This window comes from Euleptes europaea, chromosome 2, assembly GCF_029931775.1.
Source record: "Euleptes europaea isolate rEulEur1 chromosome 2, rEulEur1.hap1, whole genome shotgun sequence".
Classification (NCBI taxonomy): Eukaryota; Metazoa; Chordata; class Lepidosauria; order Squamata; family Sphaerodactylidae; genus Euleptes; species Euleptes europaea.
The window spans coordinates 90,206,474-90,234,183 of NC_079313.1; the positions used below are offsets into that span (position 1 = coordinate 90,206,474).

Sequence of the window (27,710 nt, forward strand, 5' to 3'; positions counted from 1 at the left end):
TTCTCACTGCAGACCTCTGATTCCACGGAAACAGCACTTTGTGGGGCATTTTGAGCTTCAGTAGGAGTGGGGAGACAAGGAAGCCCCACTCTGCTGACAGAAATCCCTTAAAGCAGTTAAGGTTTTCTGCAAGATACAAGCCCAGGTGTTTTGTTTTCAGTCTCTTTCCTGAGCGTGCTAAGCACAGAATTTACCCTTTTCACCATACACTGGATCAACATTTTAATTGAGTGGTCCACCACAACCCCAAGATCCCCTGGCTAGTCACCATCAATTCTGCCCCATAATAATTTCATTTAAATTAAGGGTTTTCACCCCAAGGTGTATCACCTTAGAATAAATACCATTTGCACACTGTCGCCCACTCATCCAGTGTGGGGAGATCCTTTTGGAGCTCCTCACAATCAGCTTTGGTTCTCATCATCCTACATAATTAAGTATCATCTACAAATGTGGTAACTTGACTGTTCCAATTCTAGGTCACTTATGAACCAATTAAATAGAAGTGTTACCACTGCGAGAACTGTCCATTTTCTCCTACTCTCTGCTTCCTGTTATTTAGCCAGTTTCTAATCCGTGAGAGAATCCATCTTCTTGTCCCTTGACTGCAAAGAGAACTCAGGAGTCCTTGGTAAGGGACTTTGTAAAAAGCTTTTTGAAAGTTGAAGTGTATAATGTTTACCAGATGGCCATTATTCATGTGTTGGTTAATCCTTTCAAAAAACTCCAAAATGCTGGTGAGACATGACTTCTCTTTATAGAAGTAGATTCTTTCTCAGAAGGACCTTGTTCCTTTGTGTGCTTACAGCTTCCAACAATTTATGGAACAGATGCTAGACTAACTGGCTTGTAATTTCCTGTACCTCTTCTGGACTTTAAACAGACTTTATATTTGCTACTTCTCAGTCCCCTGGAAAAGAGGCAGATTTTAGTGATGCTGCATATATTTGTTAGGAGATGAACAGTTTTGAATGTGAATTCCTCATGAACCGTTGGGTATATGCCATATGGACTTGGTGACTGGATGGTTTTAACTTGTCCATTGCCCTAGAACTTCATTTGTCAGCACCTCTGTTTGACTCAGCTCTTCCAACATTCTTCCTGAAAACAGTGGCTTCAGTGTGGGCAACTACCCTATGTTTTTTTGCAGTGAAAATCAACACAAAAAATAATTTGGTTTTCCCACACTGGATAAATAGTAGTTTGGGGCCTTGCAACCAAAAAGCAGGCTAAAATATTTTGAATAATTAAAAAACATTTTAACCAGGTTTGGGAAAAGAAATGCCTTCTGGCTTGGTTTACCATACTATGGCAGATCCCCACCACAAGGTGAGCTTTATTAATTTTGCACTTCTTTTTCTGTGAAATTCATGGATCCGATTCCACTTTTGTTCTTTTGTAGCTCAGCCAGAATGGCTGAAGGTCATCACAGACAGAGAGGCTGACATTGGATCAGACCTGCACTGGAGCTGTGCTGCATCTGGCAAGCCAAGGCCTACGATAAAATGGCTACGGAATGGGCAACCATTAACTTCCCAGGTATCACATCTATCACTGACAAGTGGTGGTTATCATTGCCCTTCATCTTTACCTGCTGAAGTCTCTAGTAATCTATCTAGTCACTCTTGTGACTTAGCACTTTCATTTCTTTCTCTCTTCCATCATGCACTCATAATCAGACATACCATTTGTAATATGGATTGGGTATTTTAGGAAAATCATCACTCTCCCTCTAAATTCTGGAGGGATAGCCATGCTTAGTTGTAGCAAAGCAGCAAGTGAGCCTCATGGCACCTTACAACCTAACAGGCTTATTGGAGTAAAAGTGTCATGATATGTATAAAGTGTATTTTCAGTTGGTGGTGATATATAGATGGTGAAAAAACTAAATAGATCAAAATGCAGTGAAATATACGGCTCATAGTACTTTAAAAATTTAATATACTTGATAATATATTTAACGTTTATGTAGCTCTTTCAGTTTTCAAACCACTTCACATAGATTTGTACAGTAATCTTTACAATAAGTGTGTAAGATAGGCCAGTGAGGTTATCCCCATATTGCAGTTTGGATCTAAGGCCAAGAAAGAGTCATTAGTCTTTTAAACAATCCAAAAGTAAAATATCTTAGGCTTGCTAATTAGCTTGGAAAAAATTAAATTTTGATTGCAGTAAGAAATAACCGTAGTCTCTTTTGTACATAGTTGGAGGCACAGAATTTAACACAATAATGACCGGTGTCTTAATTAACCATTCTTTGATTGATGGACTCAAGTCATTTCCAATGGCTTGCAAGTTCATACATTTGCTGTAAATACTCTATGAGGAGCAGGGGAAATCTCCTATATAAAATTTAACAAAGTCAGTTCAGGATCTGTTTTAATCAAAATTCCAACCATTGATCTAATAACGATAAATATCCTGACCAATATGTCTTTGTGTGCATGATTCCATTGCCCAAATATGTGCTACCAATTGAATATTTACAACGGTTATAAATTTTATTATGAAATACTCTGCTTAAACAAGCTGTAAAATACTAAGGTAAAAGCACTATGAACTAACCATCATGTAACATTAAAAAGTGAAGTTTTTTTTTTCATTTGTTTCTCTTTCCCAGCATATCTTAATACAAATCTTCCTTATCAAAAAATACTGCAGCAACAGCAAGAAGGCAACATTGTAATAAAACATTTAAAAATAACAGCCTGTGAGAAATAGACTTGGTTAAGGCATCATGCAAAACTATGGTTTAATTAAACTAACTGGTTTGTGTGATCGTTGAAATGTGGGCCATTCCACTAACTATGGTTACTTAGGGTACATCAAACCAAGACTCAAAACCATGGTGTGAAGCAGGTTATTAACCATGGTTGTCATAATTGTGGTGTTGCATGATGAGTGGGCATTTTGGCATAAACCCGGCTTTAGCCCTGGCAGTACTCACAACAGGGCAGGCTGGGATTACCAGCCAGATTTCTGTGAGGTATCTGTGGGAAAGACTGAAGGCAGTGATACTAGTATTTGTCGAGACAAATCATGCTTTGAATTATCATCTGTGAGCCAAACACACAAACTTAAAAAACCAGCAATAAGTTATGGTTTTATGTTGTTATTGTCTGAGCAAAAATATGCATGTTCATTAAGTTCTCTTCCTTGCTTTTGTTTTAGTGAGCTTTTCCCTTCATAAAATAGCAATTTGCTCAAAATGGATTTGAGAGCTAGAATTGTAAATTTGCCTCAGAGTATCTTTGTACACTATTTCCGAAACATTTGTTTTGCCATACTCTGGGACATATTACCCACTGGATAACTATAACTAGAATGCATTGATTCATAGGGTTGCCGTGAGTCGGAAATGACTTTACAGCACTTGACGGCACACAGAATGCTAGTTAATGATCCAATTATATTTGCATATATTTAAATTGGCATCTATAAATGACAAATTGGGTGTCTTCCTCAGAAATGGCAATCTTATTCAAGGATGGGAATCCTGTATGATTATATTCTACAGCCCCAGTGTCATTATACTAACCCTGCAAAGGTAGCTTCACTAACTTGGAGGATAACCTGTAGCACACTGTGATCACCTTGGGGCACAGTAATAGCAATATAGAAATATTTTCTTTGTACACCCCTTGGAGTGACAAGTGGCCTATATTGGCGTGTGTTAGAAGTTTTATCCAGCCCAATAGTGAGTGAAAACAGCAGACTCAGCACGTATAAACCAGTGCTATTTTATTTACAGTGACAAAGTGCTCCGCTTAGCATCTCCATTCCACAACTCCACACCTATACAAGTACTGTACAGAATATATACACATCTGGCTCTGTCCAGCATCCAATCACCTGTAAGCTGCCTAGTTGCCAGGACTTAGCCTGCACAGATCAGTTCAACCCAGATTTACTGCCAAGTCACTGAGCAGTCATGTGATGCCAGCTGTCACCTGGCTGTCACATAGATTACAGCAATCTACTTGCTATGAGTAGTCTGAACTTCCAACACTCCTCCTAGACTGCCATAGTAAGTCCCAACTTATTTCTGAATTGTACAAATTTCTCAATAGGCAAACATTTTGTGAATATGTCAGCAATATTAACTATTGAAGCACTATGTTTCAACACTTATCAGTCCATTGTTTACTGCTTCCCTGACATTCTGATACCTGATTGTTATGTGTTTACTTCTGGTTCTAATGCCCTGATCCCCTGCCAACTGCTGTGCTGCAGTATTGCCACAATATATACATACAGGTAGATCCCATCCCAGGCTTAGATCTTGTGCTAGTTGACTCAGCCATTCCAGCTGAATTACACAATCGCTTATTGCAGAATACTCTGCCTCTCAAGTGTTAGTCGCTACATGGGTCTGTTTCAAAGATTTTCACATTATTAGGGCACCATGTAAATACAACGCATAGCCAGTGGTGGACTTCCCATCTTCTCTGTCCCCCCAACTTGAATCACTATAAACAGTGACTGGCTCCTCTGCATTAGCTTTCAAACACAGTTTAGCTGAAGCTGTACCCTTTAAGTAGCACAGCACCCTTTTCGCTGCTGTCCAGTCTTTAGCATAAGGACATACACATTTTTGAGACAAGATGTACAGCCATACATATATCTGGTCTCGACCAGCAAGACAGATATAGCAATGATCCCACTCGAGATTGGTATTGAACCTTGTTGTGGAACACTTGATCATCCACTTCTTTCACATACCCTGTAGCCATGGGAGTTTCTGTACTTTTGGCCTCTTTTATCTGTACATGGTTAACATCATTTGACTCAAACCCGTATTTCACCGGAGGGATTCCTTTTGTGCTTCTGCTAGACACTCTAGATATTTGTCTCTCATCCTGTATTCTCGGTGATGAAGCCCTCTGAGGAGTTCCCTCCTGCTTCACCCCACTTGCATCCTGAAAGAGATCAGTTAATGGAAGCCCAACCTGCTTTGGCTCCTCCTGTCCATGAATCCTGGCCCAGTTACTTCCCTCCCAAAAATTGGCAGCTCTGCTGTAGCTTAGAGAGTTATGCTCGTCAGCAAATCTATAAGCTTTCATGCCAGTCTGGTACCCAAGGAAGGTCAGCTTTCTAGCCCTTTCTCCTCCTTTTCTCCTCCTGGATAGTGGCACACTGACCCAGGCTTTCGCACCAAACACTCTTAAGTAGCCCAAGCTAGGATCCCTTTGATACAAAACCCTGTAAGGGATATCATTTATGGACCTAGTCCAGATCCTATTAGAGACATAACTGGCAGCCTTAATTGCCTCTGCCCAGAATGTCATCGGCAAACCTCCGTCTTGCAGCATAGAATACATTTTTGTTTGCAGCATTCCCCCATGCCTTTCAGCAATGCCATTTTCTTGTGGCACAGCCACATTTGCTACCCTGTGTTGCACACCTTGTCCCAGCAACCACTTTTTAAAGGCATTTGACATAAACTCTCCACCAAAATCTGTTTGTAAGGAACACAAGTCATGGCCAAGCTGCTTCTGCACTCTCTTTGCCCAATACTTAAACGTCTCAAACACCTCTGATTTCTTTTTCAAAGGATATACCCATGAGAATCTGGTATGGTCATCAATTAAAATCAATGCATACTTGTTACCTGAGTGACTCTGTCTGTACAGGCCGATCACATCGGCATGGACTAACTGCAAAGCAGTATCTGACAGTCTCTCACTGTGCCTAGCAACTGGGTAAGCTTTCAACTTGGAGCTTTTACATATTTCGCAATCTAGAAACCTCCCACACTGCTTCACTTTCTCTTTCCCCAGTAAAGCTAGCATTTTATTTATTGTATCAAAATTTGCATGAGCTAATCTTCTGTGGAGTAAATGTATGCAGTTATCATGTGGGCTTTTATTTGTTATCTTTGCCTCCACATGCACATTTTCCACCACATATACGTTGTTACAGATTCCCTTTGAGAAGCACTTTTCCCTCCTTGGCTATCTGACAAGCCTTTCCTGCAAATGTTGTTGTAAACCCCGCTTTGTCCAGGGCCTATACACGTAACAAATTATTCTCTATTTCAGGGACACACAGTACATTTTTAAATGCATAACTCAATGCAGGAAACCACACACTTCCCTCGCATGTCACCTCTGAATTGTGTCCATCAGCCAGGCTAACATGCTGTAAACTGGAGTCCTGTGTGTTTTGTAACAGTTCCACATTTTGGCAAATGTTCTGAGACGCCCCAGAATCCAAAATCCAGACACCGGCAGTGTCGTTAGGCTCCGTCAGCACCAGTGACACCGTCTGACTGCTAGCAAATCCCTTTGAAGACTGTTCCCTTCGGTTCTTCTTTCTGACGTCAGGGCAGTCTCTTTTCAAATGATTTGTAGCTCCACAGATAAAGCACCGTCTGACCCTCAATGCCACATGTTGTAACTCTCCCGGCTGCTGTCTCCTCTCTGCATTCCACTCTCTGCCGGCGAAGCAATGCGTCTTCTCCTGGCTTCCCTCTGACTTGGCAGGTTTCCCAGGCACCGACGCGTTTAATCTTTGCTTGTGCTCCAGCAATCTCCCGGTAATATATTCCAAGGTCAGTTTATCCGCTTCCACTGACTCCAAGGCGGTAATGAGCATGTTATATTGCTCAGACAGAGAGCTCAATATAATAAACACCTTGTCTTCTTCCAACAATGTCTTCCCTCTCTGCTCAAGCATTTGGAAGCATTCTGTTAAAGTGTTTATATGCTTCCTAAGTGGCACCCCCGGTTGCATTACAGTTCTGTACATGCGCCTGGTAATAACTATTAAAAAGCCAGCCGTTTTCTGCACATACACCTGACTCAAAGAGTCCCATGCTGCTTTCGCTTTCAGCTTACCCAAGACGTGTACAAGTTGATCATCAGCTACGCTGAGCACAATTATAGCCAGTGCCTTTTCATCCTTCACCATGTCTTGAGCTGTCTCTGGGTCCGGGGGGTTGGAGGCATAAATCCACAGTGCCTCCCTTTTAAGGTAGTGTTGCATATGCAGGGCCCACACATTATAATTGGTAGAAGTGAGCTTCTCCACAAGTAAGGACATTGCAGTCTGAGCCATGCTTTCTTCCGCTCCCAGCTTCTCCTCCTCTGTGTTGCTCTCCTCCTCCGCTTCAGACACACTGCTGCTAGCGGACCGGCTTGCCACCTCCTCTGCGCTGTCTGATTCAGCCTCAGACATTCACTTGCCCTTCTGCTCACCACAGCCCTTGTTCCACAGATAGAACCTCTGTTCAGAACCTCCAGGACGTAGCGCAGTTGAGCTGGGCTGGGACCATAACCCTATTGGCGTGTATTAGAAGTTTTATCCAGCCCAATAGCGAGTGAAAACAGCAGACTCAGCACATATAAACCAGTGCTGTTTTATTTACAGTGACAAAGTGCTCCGCTTAGCATCTCCATTCCACAACTCCACACCTATACAAGTACTGTACAGAATATATACACATCTGGCTCTGTCCAGCAGTCAATCACCTGTAAGCTGCCTAGTTGCCAGGACCTAGCCTGCACAGATCAGTTCAACCCAGATTCCACCAAGTCACTGAGCAGTCATGTGATGCCAGCTGTCACCTGGCTGTCACATAGATTACAGCAATCTACTTCCTATGAGTAGTCTGAACTTCCAATTTTGCTCATGCCATTCTCCAGGCAAAATGTGCAGCTTTTCACAACCAGAAATACCAAACAACTACTTTTTAAAGGGAGCAGGCATTCCAAGAAGTTTCTGAAATATATGAGTCATCACACTCTGTATGTGTATGTGCACACACAGATACATGAGAGAATAACAGCAAGTACAGCATGTCGCAGAGCTTTGCATGCTTAGCTAATATATGTCATATGTGATTGAATATTAACAGCATTAACACGACTGAAAAAGCTGATTTGAAGATCGCTGCTGAACTCAGCTCTCAGTGTCTGAGTTTTCAATTTCATGCTTTGTGTTGCAATGTGACCTCCTAATCCACTTCTCCGCACAGAATCGTATTGAAGTTACTGGTGGGGATGTGAGGATTCTAAAGTTAACAATGGAGGACTCTGGGATGTACCAGTGTGTAGCAGACAACAAGCATGGCACTATTTATGCAAGTGCTGAATTGTCTGTACAAGGTAAGTTCTGGATAGTATGAATATGATTTAGGTGAGAGGTTCTCTCACCATTTCCAATGAAAAACTCTCCGTTAAAGAGTTTTAGCTCTCTGGATTATGAAATATCAGGAAAAAAGGTTGTCTCGCATTCTGGCAGACTGCCATATTAAAAATGTCATGGAATATATTATGATGAAACATTGATAATGTTTTAATTTGTATATTTTATTCTTTTATTTTTGTTTCCCCCCCTGTTGTTAGTGACTTTTAGTGAGTCTCTAGAAAGGTCGTGCAAAGTGTTCTAAATAAATAAATAATGGATTGAAGTCAGTGAGGGATTTCCATCTGCAGAGTGTGACTTCCCTACCTTCCCCCTCCCACTGCTACCAAAAATGTCCCCCAAAATGCTGGGTGTCAGAGGTCTGCAGCAGGAGGAGGGAAATTAACAAAAAGCCAGTTGATTTATCTGATTAACTGCTTGATAGTAGATAGTCGTATTTAAAAACTGACACTGTCCCATTCTACTAAGTGGTGATTTCTGCTTCATACGTTGATTGTGGAAGCTGTTGAGTTCCTTCCCACGGCCTGAACTTGTGATCTGAGGCTCTGCTCGGCCTCCTTCCTTTTCTGGAGGTGAGGCAAATAACTGTTTTCAGTTGTGACAACCAAGTTTTGGAAGGCCCTCTACATAGAAGTTTGCCCAAGAATGATTTGTTGTCCTTCTGATAACAGGTGACGACTTATTTTTCCCCCTCAACCTTTTAGGTGAACTGGTTGTATAGTATTAGTATTTTAGTCTGCTATTTTTTTAATCTTTCTGCTATTCTATTTACATTTTATTATTGTCTGTTAAATATGTTTTGAATTGACTGGTGTTTTTTCAGTATTATATTGTAATTGTTTTAATTATGTTGTCCTGGGAGCCAATTGTGGGAAGAAGACATGACAAACCTTAAATATTTGTAATTAGAAATCGTTATTTATGTATTCATATGTTGTTTAACCCACCTTTCTCCATACATCCAAGGCAGCTTTCAAAATTAAAATAATTAATACAGATAAAATGCACATGAAATATAAATAGCAAACATACAGTTTGATTAACAGCTAGCTCTGTTTAAAAAATTCTTAAAGAGTGTAGCCTTGTACAACTTCTGGGACTGTATTAAAGTGGAAGCCTTCCTCACATGTTTCTAATACAAGTGTAGGGTTTAACAAAATGCCTGAACTCTCAGCTGATTTTGTCAGAAACAGTTTAAGTTTGTCAAGAGTAAGAAGCATAACACCATCTAGCACATCCACTTTGCTGACCAACATCACCTATGCTTTGCAAAATCAAAACTGCTTATTGGGTAATAGCATACTCATAACCTGTCTCAAATATCCCTTTGTCCTTCACAAAGATCGAGCCATTATTGCAACCAGGACTGAAATATACATAACTATCAATTGAAACCGGCATGGTTATGTATGAATCTAGTATTGATATAAGATACATTTTCTCAGCCCCTCTAGGTAGGTTTGTATCTGTGGCCGCCTAGGCTTGGATAGTAGTGATATCAGGGGAGTAAAGGGAGAAACCTCTGAAGAGCCTGTAGGTTTGTCATAAGACAAAACACTCGAGTCAGATTTCAGCAACATTTGGGTCAAGCTTAGCAGTTTGCCCAGATTTCAACTTCTAATTTTGAATTGATTTTCAAAATCTGCAAACTTTCTTCACAGATTCAATGCTTCAGTCGTAACTGTTTTAAATTGGCTTAATCCTTTGATCCTTCCATTTGACGAATTTAATTTTAGGATTCTTCAGTCTTTCAAAAATCAAATTCCTGAACATTTCCCCATGCTGGCATTCACAGTCAAAAACATGATTTAATTTCTGTTTTTAGTTCAGTAAATTGCAGTACAGTCCTAGGAACAGTTACTCCAGCCTAAGCTCACTGATTTCAGCAGGCTTCAACTGGAGTAATTCTGCACAACATTGGCCTGTTACGAATTCAGTTTATGAATTCCAATTTGTTTCCTTTATACTGAACAATAGTCCGTGCCAGTATAGATGTGTTATATTTATTGTTATTACCTGCCTTGGTTCCTCAGTCATCAGGAGACAGGTGAGTTTCCAATTATTTTAAATAAATAAATGCACGATTACAAAATTATTTGGGTGTGCAAGTGTAAACAGAAAGCCATGTTTAAGAAAAAAAGTGAAGTATACCGCAGCAACCTTTGCACCATTCTAGAATCCACTGTAAACCTTTATAAGTTCCATGACCCAGCATTCACTAAAGCACCTTAACTGCATTTCTTCTTAGCTCTTGCTCCAGATTTTCGTCTAAACCCTGTGAAGCGACTGATACCAGCAGCTCGAGGAGGGGAAATCATCATCCATTGCCAGCCAAGATCTGCACCAAAATCCATTATACTTTGGACCAAAGGGACTGAACTTCTGCACAATAGTCCCAGGTACCAGAAGCTTATTTGCAGTTAGACATAAATATCCACAACCATCTATTTCTCCGTGGTATGATTACCCTGCTGATCTCTGCTTAGTCTGGATCTAACTTTTGTTTCACCCGATATAGCATATGTTTTCTTGGGAAGCATCCCACTGCACTCAGTGGGGCTCACTCCCAGGGATGTGTGTTCAAGAGCGCCATTTTAATTGTTCAGAGGCAATATCCTCTTGTATGGTTCTGCTGCAAATCCATCAATTGATTTAGAAGTTATCAAGATGTCTGTTTTATCCAAACAGAAGTATGGTGAGGAAACATGATTTATTAAAGACTTACATGGCTTTGGACTGGGATATCAGAAGCACAGTCTTCTCCCATATTATGATCGTGGGAATTATGATCATGGGAAATGCCCTTCTGACTATCCCATCAATTAAAGACACTTGTTTGGTGGGTACATGTAAGAGGGACTTTTCGGTGGCAGCCCCACAATTATGGAACAACATCCCTAGGGAGGTATGTCTGGCCCCCTTATTGTTGATCTTCAGGAGGCAGTTGAAGACAGTTTTATTTATGACTACATTTTGATTGATTTAGCTTTTATTATTGGCAGTCCTAACTGGAGTTTTTAAAGTGTGACTTTTATGGGTTTTATCACTGTTTTTATTGTGTTTTTATAATGTTTTATTAATATTGTATGCTACTTTGAGTTCTGAAAGAGAGAAAGGCAGCTAATAAATGTTGAAACTAAATAAATATTGGTTATCAAGCAGGAATTTGGGGGGGTTCTAAACTCACTTTTTAGACTTCTGTCTTTTTAGAAGTCATAGAATCATAGAGTTGAAAGGGACCACCAGGGCCATCAAGTCCAACCCCCTGCACAATGCAGGAAATTCACAACTACCTCCCCCCCCCACACCCCTAGTGATCAGAAGATGTCCAAGATGCCCTCCCTCTCATCATCTGCCTAAGGTCACAGAATCAGCATTGCTGACAGATGGCCATCTAACCTCTTCTTAAAAACCTCCAGGGAAGGAGAGCTTACCACCTCCCGAGGAAGCCTGTTCCACTGAGGAACCATTCTAACTGTTAGAAAATTCTTCCTAATGTCTAGACGGAAACTCTTTTGATTTAATTTCAACCCATTGGTTCTGGTCCGACCTTCTTGGGCAACAGAAAACAACTCGGCACCCTCCTCTATATGACAGCCCTTCAAGTACTTGAACATGGTTATCATATCCCCTCTCAGTCTTCTCCTCTTCAGGCTAAACATACCCAGCTCCTTCAACCTTTCCTCATAGGACTTGGTCTCCAGACCCCTCACCATCTTTGTTGCCCTCCTCTCGACACGTTCCAGCTTGTCTACATCTTTCTTAAATTGTGGTGCCCAAAACTGAACACAGTACTCTAGTTGAGGTCTAACCAGAGCAGAGCAAAGCGATACCATCACTTCACGTGATCTGGACACTATACTTCTGTTGATGCAGCCCAAGACTGCATTTTTCTTTTTAGTTACCTCATCACGTGTTTGGTCTACTAAGACCCCAAGATCCTTTTCACACACTACTGCTCAAACAAGTCTCCCCCATCCTATAATTATGCATTTGATTTTTCCTACCTAAATGCAGAACTTTACATTTGTCTTTGTTGAAGTGCATTTTGTTAGTTCTAGCCCACTTCTCCAGCCTGTCAGTATCATCCTGCATCTTGGCTCTGTCTTCTACCGTATTTGCTACCCCTCCCAATTTAGTATCATCTGCAAATTTAATAAGCATCCCCTCTGTTCTGTCTTAGAAGTCTGTCTTAGACTTCTTGGATGGGAATAGATCTTGGAAAATACAGCCTACATTGTCTGTGAATAATAAGAAACACAGTTTGAACTGTGAAGAAGTGCCTTCCACACTACACAAGAAAAGTGGCATAAAATTGGCCATTCTTAAGCAGTTCTTAAGAATGGAGAGACCAGAAAAAAAGAAAACCCAAAGACTTTGCTCAGTTGAAAAAGCCACATCAATCACATTGTTTTTAAGCAGTTTGGAAGAAAAGCATGCAATACCCTTCTAATTAGTTCATTTAGTTTGTGGAGTTTCTGTAGTTTTGCATGTATATCTTAACCATTTGGTCAGCATTAAGCCAACCAATTTCTTTTTGGTAAAGATTAATCACAGCTGTTATTTGCTACTGTAGGCTGCTGAATAGAGTGGGTCTTCTGTTTAAAATTTCCACAGTGGCCAGAGTAAGTTACACACATTGCTAATTTAGATCTAAAACAGTGTTAAAACTCAGCTTTATACAATACATTACCTTTGACAGATTTTACTTATTACATGTTGCATAATTCATCTGTTTCTTGATTCTGCATGTCTGATAATTTGACTTGGTGATCTATACTTGCCTGTGCCATCTTTATTTTTCTCTTGGTTGGCTTTTTCTTCACTGCAGCATAACTATTACTCCTGACGGCACCTTGATCATTCGGAATATTAGCAAGTCAGATGAGGGGAAATACACCTGCTTTGCTGAGAATTTCATGGGCAAAGCAAACAGCACAGGAATCCTTTCTGTTCGAGGTAAGGGTTTTTCTAGGGTAATACATTTTGTCAACACCTCAGCAAAAGGAGAGGGCTCGAACCCCGTTCACTGAAAATTCCAGAGGAATAGCTATAACTCTGCAACAAAAAAATAAGCTGGAGATTTACAGCACTTTAAAGACTAACAGTTTTCTTCCAGCATAAAAACTTTCATGGCCTGAAGCCTACTTCTTCAAATACAATGAGTGAATCCTCATGATGCTGATATTTTCTGTAGGATGAGAAAAAAGCAGTAGGAAGTACAGACTGAAATGTAATTCTGTAAAACTCAGATTAGGAAAAACAAAGACACTAGTTATGTTAAGCTAGTTAACACTTATACTCGATGAGGGGGTCCCATGTTTGCCTCCCATTTGAACCTTGTTTGCAGGAGAATTATCACTTTTTACTACTAAAGTAATTAAAAGAAACATTCTGTTCTCTTTAGCCACTTAAGCGCTCTCTCTCTCTCTCTCTCTCTCTCTCTCTCTCTCGCTCTCTCTCTCTCTCTCTCTCTCTCTCTCTCTCTCTGTGTGTGTGTGTGTAAAGTGACATCAGGTTGCACTTATGGAGACCCCATAGGGTTTTCAAGGCAAGTGATTAAGCAGAGGTGGGTTGCCATCGCCTTCCTCGGCAAAGTCTTCATTGGTGGTCTCCCATCCAAGTACCAACCCTGCTTAGCTTCCAAGATCTGGCAAGATCTGGCTGTACTATTCCATTCCGCATCCCCTGCAAAAGATGCCTGGATTAATTTTCTCAGGGTGCATTGCTGTAAAATTTTTACTAGTTGTTTGGAACTGGAGAAATTGTAACGGAGTTTGGATCTTTCCTACTTTATTCATCTGTCTATCACACTGATATCCTTCCTTTCCTCCAAGGAGCTCAGGGTGACTTAAGTGATTCTCCTTTTCCTTATATAAAACCCATAAAATAGGTTAGGCTGAAAAAGAGTGACCGGCCAGTAGATACCTTGTGAACTTTTTATGGCTGAGTGGGGATTTGAACATAGGTCTCCCTGATCTTATCCTAAGCACTACATCAATCTGCCTTTCTCTCTGTACTTTAGATATTATTGTAGTTCATCTTTCTCCAAGCAGAAATGCTTGTAACTATTTATCACATTTTTATCCTGCCCTTCCTCCCCCCACCTCAGGACGGACTACATGGTTCCCTGTTTTATCCTCACAACAATCCATGAGGTAGGTTAGGGTGCGAGTGCTAATGGACTCTGATGTACACTAACACCCTCTAGAAATAATACCTCTATCATTTGATTCTCTGCAGATGCCACCAAAATTACCCTTGCACCGTCCAGCGCTGATATCAATGTAGGAGAGAACATTTCCCTTCAGTGCCACTCTTCTCATGACCCAACAATGGACCTCACCTTTACTTGGAGCCTGGATGACTTTCCGATAGATTTCACTAAATCTGAAGGCCATTACAAGCGAGCAAGTACAGTGAGTACTGTAAATTGTATGCTACTGCCACATAATATCCAAAAAGCTGGTCACATGAACACATGAAGCTCCCTTATACTGAATCAGACCCTCGGTCCATCAAAGTCAGTATTGTCTACTCAGACCGGCAGCTGCTCTCCAGGTCTCAGGCTGAGGTCTTTCACAACACCTACTTGCCTAGTCCCTTTAACTGGAGATGCTGGGGATTGAACCTGGGACCTTCTGCATACCAAGCAGATGCTGTACCACTGAGCCACGGCCCGTCCCCGTTAAAACAGACCCAAAATTCTTTCCACTGGGTGTTATTTTTCTGTGCTATATATGATCATATACATATCTCCACAACATAGCAGATACCGCCCTGGCTTCTACCTGCCTGCCTCTAACTGCCTGTCACTCTTTCAGTCCCATTCCCAAATTTGTTCTGATGTTTTTTTGTGTTGCATCCTATCTCCTATTCATAGACAGAGAGTATTGGGGACCTCATGATCTTGAGTGCTCAGCTGAAACATGCCGGACAATACACATGTACAGCCCAGACGGTGGTGGATAGTGCTTCTGAATCAGCTATGCTGGTTGTAAGAGGTAATTTTTCCTGTTTGCTACTTCTGGGGAAACGTTACCTCTGGTACTTGGACATGACATGACCAGGCTGCTCGTGATCCTTTCGCATTAGGGATGTCCAGCCTTTCTATTCTTAGGGCTACTGTATTCTCCTGACAGCTCCCAAGCAGAAAGTATATCTCCCATACAAACTGGTTCTTTTAGGAATATGTTCACATTAAAGTGGGTGCCATCTATCAGTAAGTTCTTCCCAGATATAGGAAACATGCACTTAGGCATAGCATTACATATAATGGTGTATGTTTACATATTACATACAAAATGAAAATGGAGACACACAACATCTCTCTTTCACATTGTGGGGCAAGTCTAGCCATTGTTTCCCCCCCCCCTTACTTTTACTGCCACCACCTCAGGTAAAACCTAAGTCCTTCTCTCTCTTGTGGATTGCTGGAGGCTAACTCCACAGAGGTGTTGCTCAGTAGCATGGCAAGGGGGCAGGCAGGTGAGGACCTGTGCAGACTCTCTCAATTACACAAACTTTATTTCTGCAAGGCACAAACTCAAGGTACTTAAAAAGGACAGGATCTAAATGCATTAAGTAAAATAAACAAAAAATTAGCTGCTGACTAACGTACTTACAATTCATGTTACATTTGATCTTTGGCAGTTGCAGGATGCCCCCGTCCTTGGTGCATCATTCTCCTCTGTCATCCTTCATGGTAAAACACACAGTACAACATACTCAACCATAAACCCAAGAGGAGTTCCCAAGAGTTTCTTTCCAAACAAAGGACCAGCTCCCCTTTTCAGACCCCACTCCACACGTGCCTTCAACCAATCTGGGTGCCAAGCCTTGGGGCTCAAGCCTGACAAACCTGGACCCTCCAATCTAGAGGTGTTAACACATCAAAGGGCTGGTGTGTTATCCCTCTCAGTTGGAAAAGGATGCTCTACCCAGCAAAGAGCACCTTTTCCCCTTCTTCCCAGCCACAGCAAGGCCCGGACCGCCTTCCATCACCATAACTGTCAAGGCATCTTTTGCCCCCCTGCCTCTCATCTCATCACAGTCTTTGTTTCTTACAGCCTGAAAACAATTTTATTTTCCTTAAAAATAAACTTCTGGGCATATGCTTCACCATATTTTATTAAATTTGAATAAGGCTGCCTAATGTCAGATAAAAGTGCCTCAGAGGATGCCAGAAGGCCATTCCTTTGCCACACTGTTGGAAGATCTATTGGAGATCTTTCAGATTTGGAGGAGATTCTGTTCCTCTCTGATGTTAAAAAATGTCCATTTTAACCAGCCGCATCATGCACATTTAGGAGTAGTGTCTTATAGATTTTTTTTACAACAGATTGTCAAGATATTGATTTAGGTGACTTTATGTATCACAATGTAAAAGTTTATGCAATTGTTCTTTTAATGGGCTGAAAATTCTCCAGTGAAACAGAATGTATCCTTCAGATAATTGTTTTAAAGTTAAAAACTTGAACTAATTGAGAATCCGCCAGCAAAGGATCTAGAATTCCTTTTGACAACAAGAAACACGTTCTCTGTCCAGAACAGATGGTTATAATAGGACCAATTTGCCCAAGGTGAAGAAGGCCGGAGGATTCCTGGCATGTTGAATATTAGTAGGCAGCTAAGTTTTGAGTTCCATAAAACCTAGAATGTACTAGCCTAGAATTATTCAGCATACTCTGGAATTCTGGCTAAAATAATTGAATGGATTCATCCTCAGTGCTAACATCAAGACTAGAGACCAGGAACAGATATTCACAGAATTCTGATATAGCTGACAGCGTCCACATTGTGAATCCAGATGCTACGCTATTGTATTTATAATACACACCTTCAATGAGATGTTGTTATTTCTGTTATTGTTGTTCTCTCTTTCTGGTAGGTCCTCCAGGGCCTCCTGGGGGGTTGGTGGTAAGGGATATAAAAGATACCACTGTGCAACTGAGCTGGAGTCGAGGCTCCGATAACCACAGTCCTATTGCCAAATATGTCATCCAGGCCCGCACTCCACTCTTCTCCAAATGGAAGCAAGTGCGCACCAGTAAGTGTCTTGAGGGCAGTGGCCCATACTGTGCATGCTCCAATTATGAGGCGTCACTTCTCCCCTTTTGGCACTGCTTGCTCTATTTGTTCTATTCTTGTGCTTTTGGGTTATAGATCCTGCAAATATTGAAGGTAATGCAGAGACGGCCCAAGTGGTCAACCTCATACCATGGATGAGTTATGAATTCCGGGTCCTGGCTAGCAACATCCTTGGTACTGGAGAACCTAGTGTGCCATCTACGAAGATCCACACCAAAGAAGCTGGTGGGTACATATATTTTCTGAGGAACAAAACCTCTGGCAGCAGCTGCATGACAGAACTTTGTCTCCCCATGACAGTAGATGCCACATTCAACTGCTGCTTGTGTAATAAACAAGCATACATTATCTTTGTATTTTGGGGAGGACTGTAACATATCTAACATATTTAAGATTAGTTATGGTGACCTCTTGATTTTGCTGCATGCTTTTGTTGCTTTCTTAGACATCCCAGATAGTTGTCTTTTCATCCGTTTAAAAGTGTGTTCATAATATACAAAATCATGTATCGCAGTCACAGATCAACTGAACATTCTCTTTGAATCTGTTTTACTATTGAACTGTGATTCAATCTTCTTCAGGAAATGGCTGCTGCCTTCTGCTTTATTAGATGGTGTTATTTTTTTGCCTCCAGATTGCTTGGCTTGTATTTTCTAATTTAACTTGCATTCGGTCTCTTTTATCGGGGAATAAAACAGCCCCTACAGTTGCACCATCCGGGCTCAGTGGAGGAGGGGGAGCACCTGGGGAACTCATCATCAACTGGACGGTAAGCTGGCGACAAGTCATGTAAACGTGAATGCCTTCATCACTTATGGGTCTAAGTTTGTGGGTTAGGGGAGGCTGATTGTGTTTCTTGTAGGAATGGGAAGATAAGCAGGAAATCATTCACCAACCCCGGTACTAATTTGTTGCATTTATAGCCAGCCTTTTGTCCATCTTGGAACTCAAGGCAGCTTATACAACAAAACAGGCACTGACCAGACAGGTCTTGCTTAGCTTCAGCAAGGTTGCTGTGTCACATGCCTTCCAGCCACAGAAGTGACTTTAAAGATAGTCAAGTAGTTAAAATGTGATTGGGATGGCTGCATTTCCTTATGTTGCATTCAACAGATCATTTTGTCCCTCAGGTTTCACTGTGTAAACTCTATATGGTGTGGCTTCATGGAAGTATACACGTTCAAGTAAACACGGATCTTTAACGGTATCTTAATGGTGGCCATATGACCTAAACTGATGGTTTCCTGCCTATAAAATAACATAGGGTTAGGTATATGTGTATACCCACACAGATATACAGACACACTATAGAAAATAACATAGTGTTCTGGCTGAGCACTAGGGGAGCAAACCTGAGCAGGTCTACTTGAAAGTAAGTCTCATGCTATTCAGTGGGGCTTACTTTCAGGAAAGTGCCTTTAGGATTGAAGCCTAGAGCATACATTTTAGTTAAAATGGGGGTGCCGCTAAAAACAGCTCCACCCTGGCAAGTGACCTCTGTCCATCTCATAGCATTTGGAAATGCCTACAATTTGGAGTTTGGCTGTCAGTTTTCTTTCAGCTGCCAGGGACATGGAGATTCCAAACATGGCAGCTGAGTATTCTAGAGTGAAGTCTTCTGAACTTTACAGATCAGGCAGGGATCACTTACCATGGATATCCATAATTTCTGCTGTGACAAAGTTTTCTGGATCTAAATTTGCCATTGTGTAGGATGAATTAACGCAATAAAGGTGGCAATGATATAGGTGAACGCATGTGTATACCAAAAATTGCAGCTATTACAAAGTCTTTAAAGAAGAATTTGAGTTTTATCCCCATATGAATGTTATTTGTCTACACTGGGACCTGGATTAATACACACTCAATTTCAAACTGTGATACTGCTGAGACATTAGTCCTTGTTGCCCTCTTGTTCATTTTTCCTGGTTGCCTGTTATAGACATACGTCTGTAACACATGATATGAATATAAAATATGAACCCAGACTAAGGTTGTGGACTTTACTGTTTGGTCTTGATATATATATCAGCCAATGCACCGGGAGTACCAGAATGGAGATGGTTTTGGATACACCCTGTCTTTCCGAAAACAAGGCACCCAGACATGGAAGAAAGCAAGAGTGCCCCATGCAGAATCACTGCACTATGTTTATCGCAACGAGAGTGTTGCACCTTATACACCCTTTGAAGTGAAGATCAAGGCCTTCAACAGGAAAGGAGATGGACCAGAGAGCTTGGTGGCCATCGTGTACTCTGCAGAAGAAGGTAGGTTTGGATCATGTGGGGTAGCTTATGTTCAAGTATTGCTAAGGCTTTGCTGTATTTCATAGGGCTGTTAAAATTTTTTTTTGGTAAAATTCAGATTCGGCAAAATTCAGCCCGTTTTTATTTGGGAATTGCCGAAGTCCGAACTCCCCCTATTCAGATCCATGGAATTCGGCATGAAATTCGGCTTTCCTGAATAAATTTGATCGAATAATGCCATTTAGGCACATTCGCGGCTTTCCACTGCTCCGGGGGGGGGCATTTTTGGAGGTAGAGGTCCCAAACTTTCAGTGTAGCTTGAGGAAACCCTTCTTGCAAGAACCCCCAAGTTTGGTGGAAATTTGGTCAGGGGGTCCCGAGTTATGGGGTCTGGAAGGGTTCCCCCCTCCACCCATTGGAATGAATGGGAGCAGGCAATCCTTAATGTGCATCTAGAGAGCGGCAAATCCAAGGCAAAACCTCCCATTGTTTCTAGGGCAGCCAGAGAGAGACTCACCCACCCACACTGACCTCCAGGCGAAGGTGGCAATGGGCAGAAAAAGGCAGAACGCACACTTCCGCAGAGGCGAGGGGGCACCCCCCCTGCAGGACAGGCAAAGCCCCCCCCCTCAAACCAGTACGGCTCGACTCAACCCCAAACAAACGAACCAAGGAAGAGGAGGAGGCGCGGGTGCCGAGCGGAGGGAGACTCACGCCGCACCGCCGCACCGAACACACACTCCCGCAGACGCGAGCGGGCACACACCCCCGGCAGAACAGGCAAAAGCCCCCCACTCACAGAAACTGCTTTCCCACACACACACACACAGAATCTGCTTTCCTCACACACACACACGAGGAAAGTTATAGAGAAAACCCCCCAAAATCAAACTGTGTGATGTCTTCCAGCAGGAGCAGGGAGGAGAAGTGATGAATCCAATCCAATCCTATTCCAGTAAGCAGGATCTCTCAGGAGCAGCACCACCGGAATGGAAGGAAATGAATACAGACTCGGGACGGGACGGGAGTTTTTATGCTCTTCTCCTGGCCAATTCAAAAGGGAAAATGCCTGCTCTGATTGGCCAGAAGAAGACCCAGCTTGGCCACTATTGGCCGTGGGAGAATGCTGCTGATTCGGCGGGCACCGAATTTGCCTGAATTTATTTGGTGTCCGCCCGAACTCGCTAAATTCGGCACTTTGTTTTCTTGCCTTTTTTCACTTCGGCTCTATCCGAACTGGAAACCGCCGAATCGGGGAAAATTCGGCTGGTTTTCATGTTGGATGGAACCAAATCGACAGCCCTAGTATTTCATTCTCATTCTCTCAAAAGCACCTAATGAAACTAATCAGTATCATTATTAGGGGATGCTTCCTGTCGTTCTTCAATGACAGGCCAAATGTCTGGCTTCTGATCCCTCCTCATAAGTATTTTGAGGCTGGGTGAGATTTATCTATAATTACAGGCTAATTTAAGTAAAGTAGTGTTACTGTGATTTAACAGAACCAAGAATGGCTCCATCTAACATTACAGTTGAGGGAGTTATGGCGACAGAAATGGATGTTTTATGGGAGCCTGTGGAGCAGAGTGACATGAATGGAATCCTTTTGGGCTATGAGGTAAGCAATAGCAAAGTCTGGAATTGGAACAGTGCTCAAGTTTTGTTCACATTCACCCTCTTCACAAAGAAGGATTGGGCTGGTGTGGTTGATGAGCTAACTCAGCCAGATTCCCTCTCCCAACTCAGTATGAACAGCTTTATAATATAGCAAAATCCCCTCTTGTGGAATACCCAAGATGGCTGTTCCAGAAGAAATGGTCTAATGTTAGCTAGTGAAATATTGCAATTCCTGAGGAACTCAGACTCCTTTTTTTTCTTGGCTCCAGATCCGGTACTGGAAACATGGGGACAATGAAGAGGCTGCTGACAGAGTGAGGACGGCAGGTCTTGTGAAGTCTGCACATGTGACAGACCTCAACCCCAGCACAAAGTACCATGTGACAGTCAGAGCTTACAACCGGGCAGGGACTGGGCCAGCCAGTCCCCCCACCAGTTTCACGACCACAAAGCCACGTGAGTGACTATCAGATTTCGTTAGACATGCACAAGCATGTTTGATAAATTTCAGGTGCACATGCTGTGTGTGTATTTAGCTGATTCTTTTGCTCCTTTTTAATTAACTTGGCCAGTTTTCTGCCACTACTGTCAGTGTTTTTGAAAGAAACATGTGCCCCATTCATATCCAGTATTTAACTTTATATTCAATTTGCACACATAAAATTTAAGTGAGAATTGTTTGTAAGAGGTAACATAATTCAAAATAAGGAAAAAATAAATTATCTCAACAAATGTTGAGATCGCAGTGGAATACGAATGCTGTACCAGCCCAAATATAAAATGCCTTTGAATGTGTTTCAGATCATTCTTTCTTTTCTAAGAGCAATGGCACTATAACAAACTTGCACAGCAGGACAGAAAGGTTTAGAGATGCAGTGTGGAAAATACACTGAATTATCATTATGTACAGATTAGAGCAAAAACAGTATGTTCTGTGGGTACACAAGAGAGGGTCTTTTTCCATGGCATCCCCATTTATGGAACAACCTCCCCAGGGAGGTGCACCTGGTCCCCTCACTTTCAATCTTTAGGAGGCAGCTGAAGACAGTTTGATTTAGCACTACATTTTGATTGATTCAGCTGTTATTATTGGCAGTCCTAATTGGAGTTTTTAAACTGTGACTTTTATGGATTTTATTAGTTGTTTTTACTTTGTTTCATAATGTTTGATGTATATCGTAAGCTTTCTTGACTTTCCCAAGGCAGAAAGGCCGGTGATAAGTGTTTTAAATAAATAAACAGTGTGCTCTTTCCTCCAAAGGAGGACTTGCCCAACTTCTGACATCAGGACAAACCTGTCCTCCTTCCAGAGCTTGTGGCCTCCCTCAGGAGGTGTGGCTGCCTGCGTTTTGCTGCCTACTTAGGACTTCGGAGCAGGGTGTTGTCAGGCACCTAGCAGACCTCAAGACATGGCTGCTGTGTTGAGCTTGGTGGATCACAAATTGTTCAGGCCTGCTGTTAAGGCATCCTTAAATATCTACGGCTCAGAGCAGAAGGACAAGAAAGCAATAGAATGGATATAAATAATTCTGACCATTTTCCAAATAAGCTAAAAAGAGAAAAATTGGCTTATCTACAACTTTCGTACAGGTAGTATGGGTAGAATCTTAAATCCCAGATATTAGTGGGGGCAAGTATGTCCCATATTTCAAACACCATTGTTCTTTAAATGTATTTTTGCCAGACTTCACATCAGAAGGAAGGAAGCTCAATATCAGTGAATATGAACCTGCAAAAAGATTTTGGGTATTCCAGGCAATTGAGGAATGTGCTTCCCAAATTTGGGGAGTAGTTTTATTAACCGTTTTTTGCCAAAATAGTTGTTGAAAATTGGTGGCATTTAATACTGTTAATCTGAGTCTACAAGATATAATGTTTGGATCTTCCAAAAATGAAATATGCTTCATTCTCACAAACCCCAGATATTCTGCCTTGGAATATTCCTAGTCTCCATGTGTAGCCCTAGGGAAGAGCATGCTGGTGTATCTACATGTAGGACCATATATGTTGTAGTGCATGCATGTTTGACTAAGGCTATTAGGGAAGGGAACATTATAGAGGATGGATTAAGTCCTTACTTTTTTTTTTAAAAGCAAAGGTTGAAATATATTATTGTTACATGGTTACCATTTCTTCTAAAAGTATTTAGTTGAAATTGTATCCTTCTAAGATGGATGGTGATGGCCCAGGCTAGCCTGATCTCGTCAGACCTCAGATGCTAAGCAGGGTTGGCCCTGGTTAGTACTTGGATGGGAAACCACCAAGGAAGTCCAGGGTTGCTACTCAGAGGCAGGCAATGGCAAATTTTCTCTGTTCATCTCTTGTTTTGAAAGCCCTATGGGTAACCATAAGTGGGCTGCAACTTGATAGTACTTTCCACCACCAAAATTATCCAGGGATGGCATTTTGGAGCCCAAAGTAGCCAAGGTATGATCCATCCAGATTACAGTGACATTGATTTGGCGAGGTTGTGCTCTGTAGTAATAAACTTAACACCTGACAATTTGCTCCTCTTTAATAGTATTAAAAATCATTCTCACAGACAGCTGCCTCACCCTGCCTTGTGAAAGGCCAGCCCACAGGTGATTTCCTTAGCCTTTCCATTTACTAAGTAATCAGCAGGATTTAAATAAATATTTTCTTAACTTTGAATATATCATGGTTGTGGTGGCAAAAGACAAGTCAAAAAATCATATGTGTCAGGGCAGAGAGACACATGAGGAGAAAGGCAGTGACAAGCAAGTGAAAAAGACAGGCAAGGTGTGACCCTAGAATAAGAGACAAACAAAATGGTGTCTAGAGAGGAGAGGAGATGGGAAAGAAAGGCAGAGAAGAATGAGAAGCAAACCCTTTGGAGAGAAAGAGAGATTCTCTCCTGGCTCATTGATTCATGAGTTAGGTGGGAGATGGGAGGAAATGGTTGGAATGTGGCAGCCAAATATAGGCTGGATACCTCTAGCTGGCTTTCTGTTGCCTCAGTAAAACTCTTCACCAGTGTGTATCTTCTAGCACCAAGAAGGCCACCTGACAACATCTCCTGGAAATTTACCAGCTCCAGTGTAAACATCAGATGGGATCCTGTGATTGCAAAGGCAGATGAATCTTCTGTCACTGGGTATAAGGTAACTTAGATCTTTCTCTTGACTCAGGGATTTCACATTTTTGAAGTGCAATATAATGGCTTCAAGTGCCTTCTCAATTATTTCTTAAGCCAGGGCAGCATTATTTATTAATTTATTTACGTTATTTATAGTCCACCATTCTCAATGAAACTTAGGGCGAACTATTCAGTGTAAGGCAATACAATCAACAGGATGGGTTATACAATAAGCAATGTAAGAGGATTAAGTTTGCTGAAATCTGAAACAAAGCATAAGTATTAACATGTCTTGTTAAACGATGCAGAAATTACACAGTAAGATAATACATACAGAAACAGATAGTATTTACTATACCCAGTATTATAAACCACACTCCCTTTCCCTTTATTAAAACATCTTTCCGAACCATTCCATTATGGTACATCACTACTACCTGTGTAAAAATGCCCTCCTGAATAATTCAATTTTGCACAGTTTGCAGAACGCCAGGTGAGTGGGAGCCTTCCTGACCTCATCAGGTGGGCCATTCCATAAGGCCACAACAAAGAAAGCATATGAGCAGGCAGTTGTTGATCTTGCCTATTTCCAAGTTAGCACCTGCAGAAGGCCCTGCTCCAATGAGTGAAGTTGTGATGAAGCATTGGGGAAAGCTAGTCCTGCAGATATGAAGGTTCAAGGCCTTGATGAGCTTTGTATGTGATAACTAATACCTTTGATTGAAACCAGTAACTGATGGGTAACCAATGTATTGACTGCAGAATGGGAGTCATATGCATGCACCACCTAGTTCCTGATAAAAACCAATCTGCATCAATCTGAACCAAGTGGAGTCTCTGAGTTGACTTCAAGGGGAGACCTATGTGCAGTGCCTTACAGCAGTCTAGTTTCAATGTTACCATGGCATGGATCCAGGTGGCCAGATCATCTGAGTCATAGCCGGGGCAAACTTCTGGGCTAAACTGAGTTGGAAGAATGCATTTTTTGAAGCTGCACCAACTTGCTTCTCCAGCTGTAATGTTGGATCCAGTACAACCCCTAGGCTCTTAACTGAGTCAGCAAGGGTCAGCTTAACCACTCTGAAGATGGGAAGTGCAATATCTTTCAAGATCTCTGCCTTCCCAACCAGCATTTCCTCTGTATTGTCAGGATTTATTTTCAATTTGTTCACTCTTAGCCATTTAGCCGCAGCAGACAAGCAGTGATTCAGAATCTCTACTATATTACCAGGAGATTCGGTTGATATTGAGCTGGGTATCGTCAGCATACTGATGACAGCCAACCCCAAAACTACAAAAAAATTGTCCTAAGAGCTTTACACAGTGGTTGAATAGCATGGGGGGGGATAGGATTACACCCTGTGGAATGCCACAGGATAGGTCCCACACCGGATAGGTCCCACACTGATGATAACTGGTATCCAACAGCAACCAGACTTCACAGACCGTACTCAGTAAGGGATGATTTGAACCAGTCCAAAGCACATCCCCTACTTCTGCCTCCAGATCCCTCAAGAAAATGGCAAGATATACTGTATCAAAGGCTGCAGATAAATCCAGTAGGAGCAACAAAGAGGCATGGATTTTGTCTACATTCAGACAAAGGTTGTCAATTAAAGCCATCAGGGCCAGATGAGTTATCCAAAAAGACCTGGAGTTGGTCTACTACCACTGTCTCAATCACTTTGCCCAGAGACTGCACAATCATTTGCCATGTCATTTTTCTGTAGGGATTAGGGGTGCGCACTGAGTTTTTTGGGGTATTTTTCAGGTTTAGGTTTATTAAACCTGAAATTTGTAGAAATATTTGGAATACCCGGATTTTTCAAAAATTTTAGGGTTAATACTTGTGCCCTGAATCCTGCCCACCCTGGCTGCTAAAATCATGTAAGTACCATAGCAATGAGCCCTTGGTGTCTGTCATAAATTAGTCACTAACTCAGGGGCATCTTCCCTTGGCAACTCAAAGAGGCAATTATCCATCTACAACTTAAAAAATCATCCCACTACTTTAAAAAAAATATCAATATGCCAATTTTTTTTAAAACCCCAAAAATACCTTTTTGCATTTTTGAGTCTTTTTTTTTTAAAGGCAGCAAAAAAAAGCACCCACCCCCACCCCAAAAAGCGGATCTGAATAATGCTGAATTTATTCAGCATTATTCGGGTTGCTTCGGCCCTCACCACCATTTTCCATTCTGTGGAATGTACCTGCCTTCCTCTTATCTGAGCCTTTTTAATGCTGGGGGCGGGGGGAGACCTGAAAAATGCTGAAATGGTATTTGAGGGTGTTAATTCAGCATATTGATATGCACATCTCTAGTAGGGACGATTTTTAAAGTAGTGGGTGGATAATCGCCTCTTTGAGTGGCCAAGGGAAGATGCCCCTGAGTTAGTGATTGGTTGATGACAGATATCAAGGGCTTGTTGATGTGGTCCTTACATGGATTTAGCAATCAGGATGGGCAGGATTCAGGGCACAAGTAGTGGCCTTCATGGTCAAAACTGTCAAAACTCAATTCCCATCACAGAAGCTGGATCAAAAGGACCATTAAAAGACTAGATGATGTATTAGGCATATGGTCCCCTGAAAAATAACTCTGGGTATGGTTGGCTATTCTTGTCAGATCAGGGTCTATGGGCTTTGGGTCTGCATCTGTTGGAATTTTACATTTTCTTAGGATGTATAGTTGGTGTTGATTCTGACTGCAGTCCTTTGCAGAGTTATTTGGCTTCCTTTTCATATATGCATAAAATGACACTGAAAATCTCTCAGGAGTTGAGAAATAGGCGCACTACTCTTGTGGTTACAGGTTTGTAAATGTGTATATGGGGGGGATTCTGACAATTAAGGACTTAAAAAACGAGCCTCAAATTATCTTTCTGCCTTAGATGCTGTACAAGCAGGACTCGCACTCCACTCCTAAACTGTACATAGCCAACAATAATCAGATTGAAGTTCCCTTTCCAGAAGACTCTGCTCATGCCACTGCGCAAATTAGGACAACTGGGCCAGGAGGAGATGGAGTCCCAGCACAGGTGCACATTCTCAGAAACAGCGGTGTGTCTCCTCTTTTCTTCCTTCATGTATTCTCAGCCATGTAAGGGTGGACAATCTCAGATGGCAAACTCATCAAGGAAAAAATGAAAGCTTATCTGCTCTCTCATTGCCTTACTTTGCTCTCTCTTTATGCATCATCTGGAAAAGAACAAAGGCTGTGGTACCAGATCCTTTTCCTTCTTACTCTGTTAAAGGGACAATGGCAGTTTGAGTGCCCCTCCTTAGGTGGAAACTTAGAGGCCCTGCCTGACCACCAAATCAATCAGTTCTTAAGCAAACTACTCTCAGTTGTTTCTCAAGTGCATTTTGGTTTGGCAGTGATCTCACCAATCTGGGAGACAAGGGGCCTGGAATCCATTCTCAAGAATGCTGTGCTTTGTATTGAGATTGATGGCTGACCCATTGCTTGGCAACATAGATGTAGCCAGGATGTAGCCATCAATGATCTTAC

The 27,710-nt window shown here is 41.8% G+C and overlaps 1 protein-coding gene across 1 annotated transcript in view; it reads left to right on the forward strand.

The window, feature by feature from the left end:
- The window catches only part of CNTN2 (contactin 2), a 53,460-nt gene that overhangs the window by 25,164 nt on the left and 586 nt on the right, over positions 1–27,710 (forward strand). The window contains exons 8-21 of the mRNA XM_056844829.1: positions 1,403–1,539; positions 7,979–8,108; positions 10,397–10,547; positions 12,980–13,107; positions 14,392–14,567; positions 15,032–15,152; positions 17,039–17,197; positions 17,314–17,463; positions 17,937–18,007; positions 19,271–19,505; positions 20,987–21,102; positions 21,371–21,557; positions 24,111–24,223; positions 27,091–27,259. Of these exons, the coding sequence (XP_056700807.1) occupies positions 1,403–1,539; positions 7,979–8,108; positions 10,397–10,547; positions 12,980–13,107; positions 14,392–14,567; positions 15,032–15,152; positions 17,039–17,197; positions 17,314–17,463; positions 17,937–18,007; positions 19,271–19,505; positions 20,987–21,102; positions 21,371–21,557; positions 24,111–24,223; positions 27,091–27,259 (2,043 nt within the window). The remainder of the gene's footprint in view (positions 1–1,402; positions 1,540–7,978; positions 8,109–10,396; positions 10,548–12,979; positions 13,108–14,391; positions 14,568–15,031; positions 15,153–17,038; positions 17,198–17,313; positions 17,464–17,936; positions 18,008–19,270; positions 19,506–20,986; positions 21,103–21,370; positions 21,558–24,110; positions 24,224–27,090; positions 27,260–27,710) is intronic.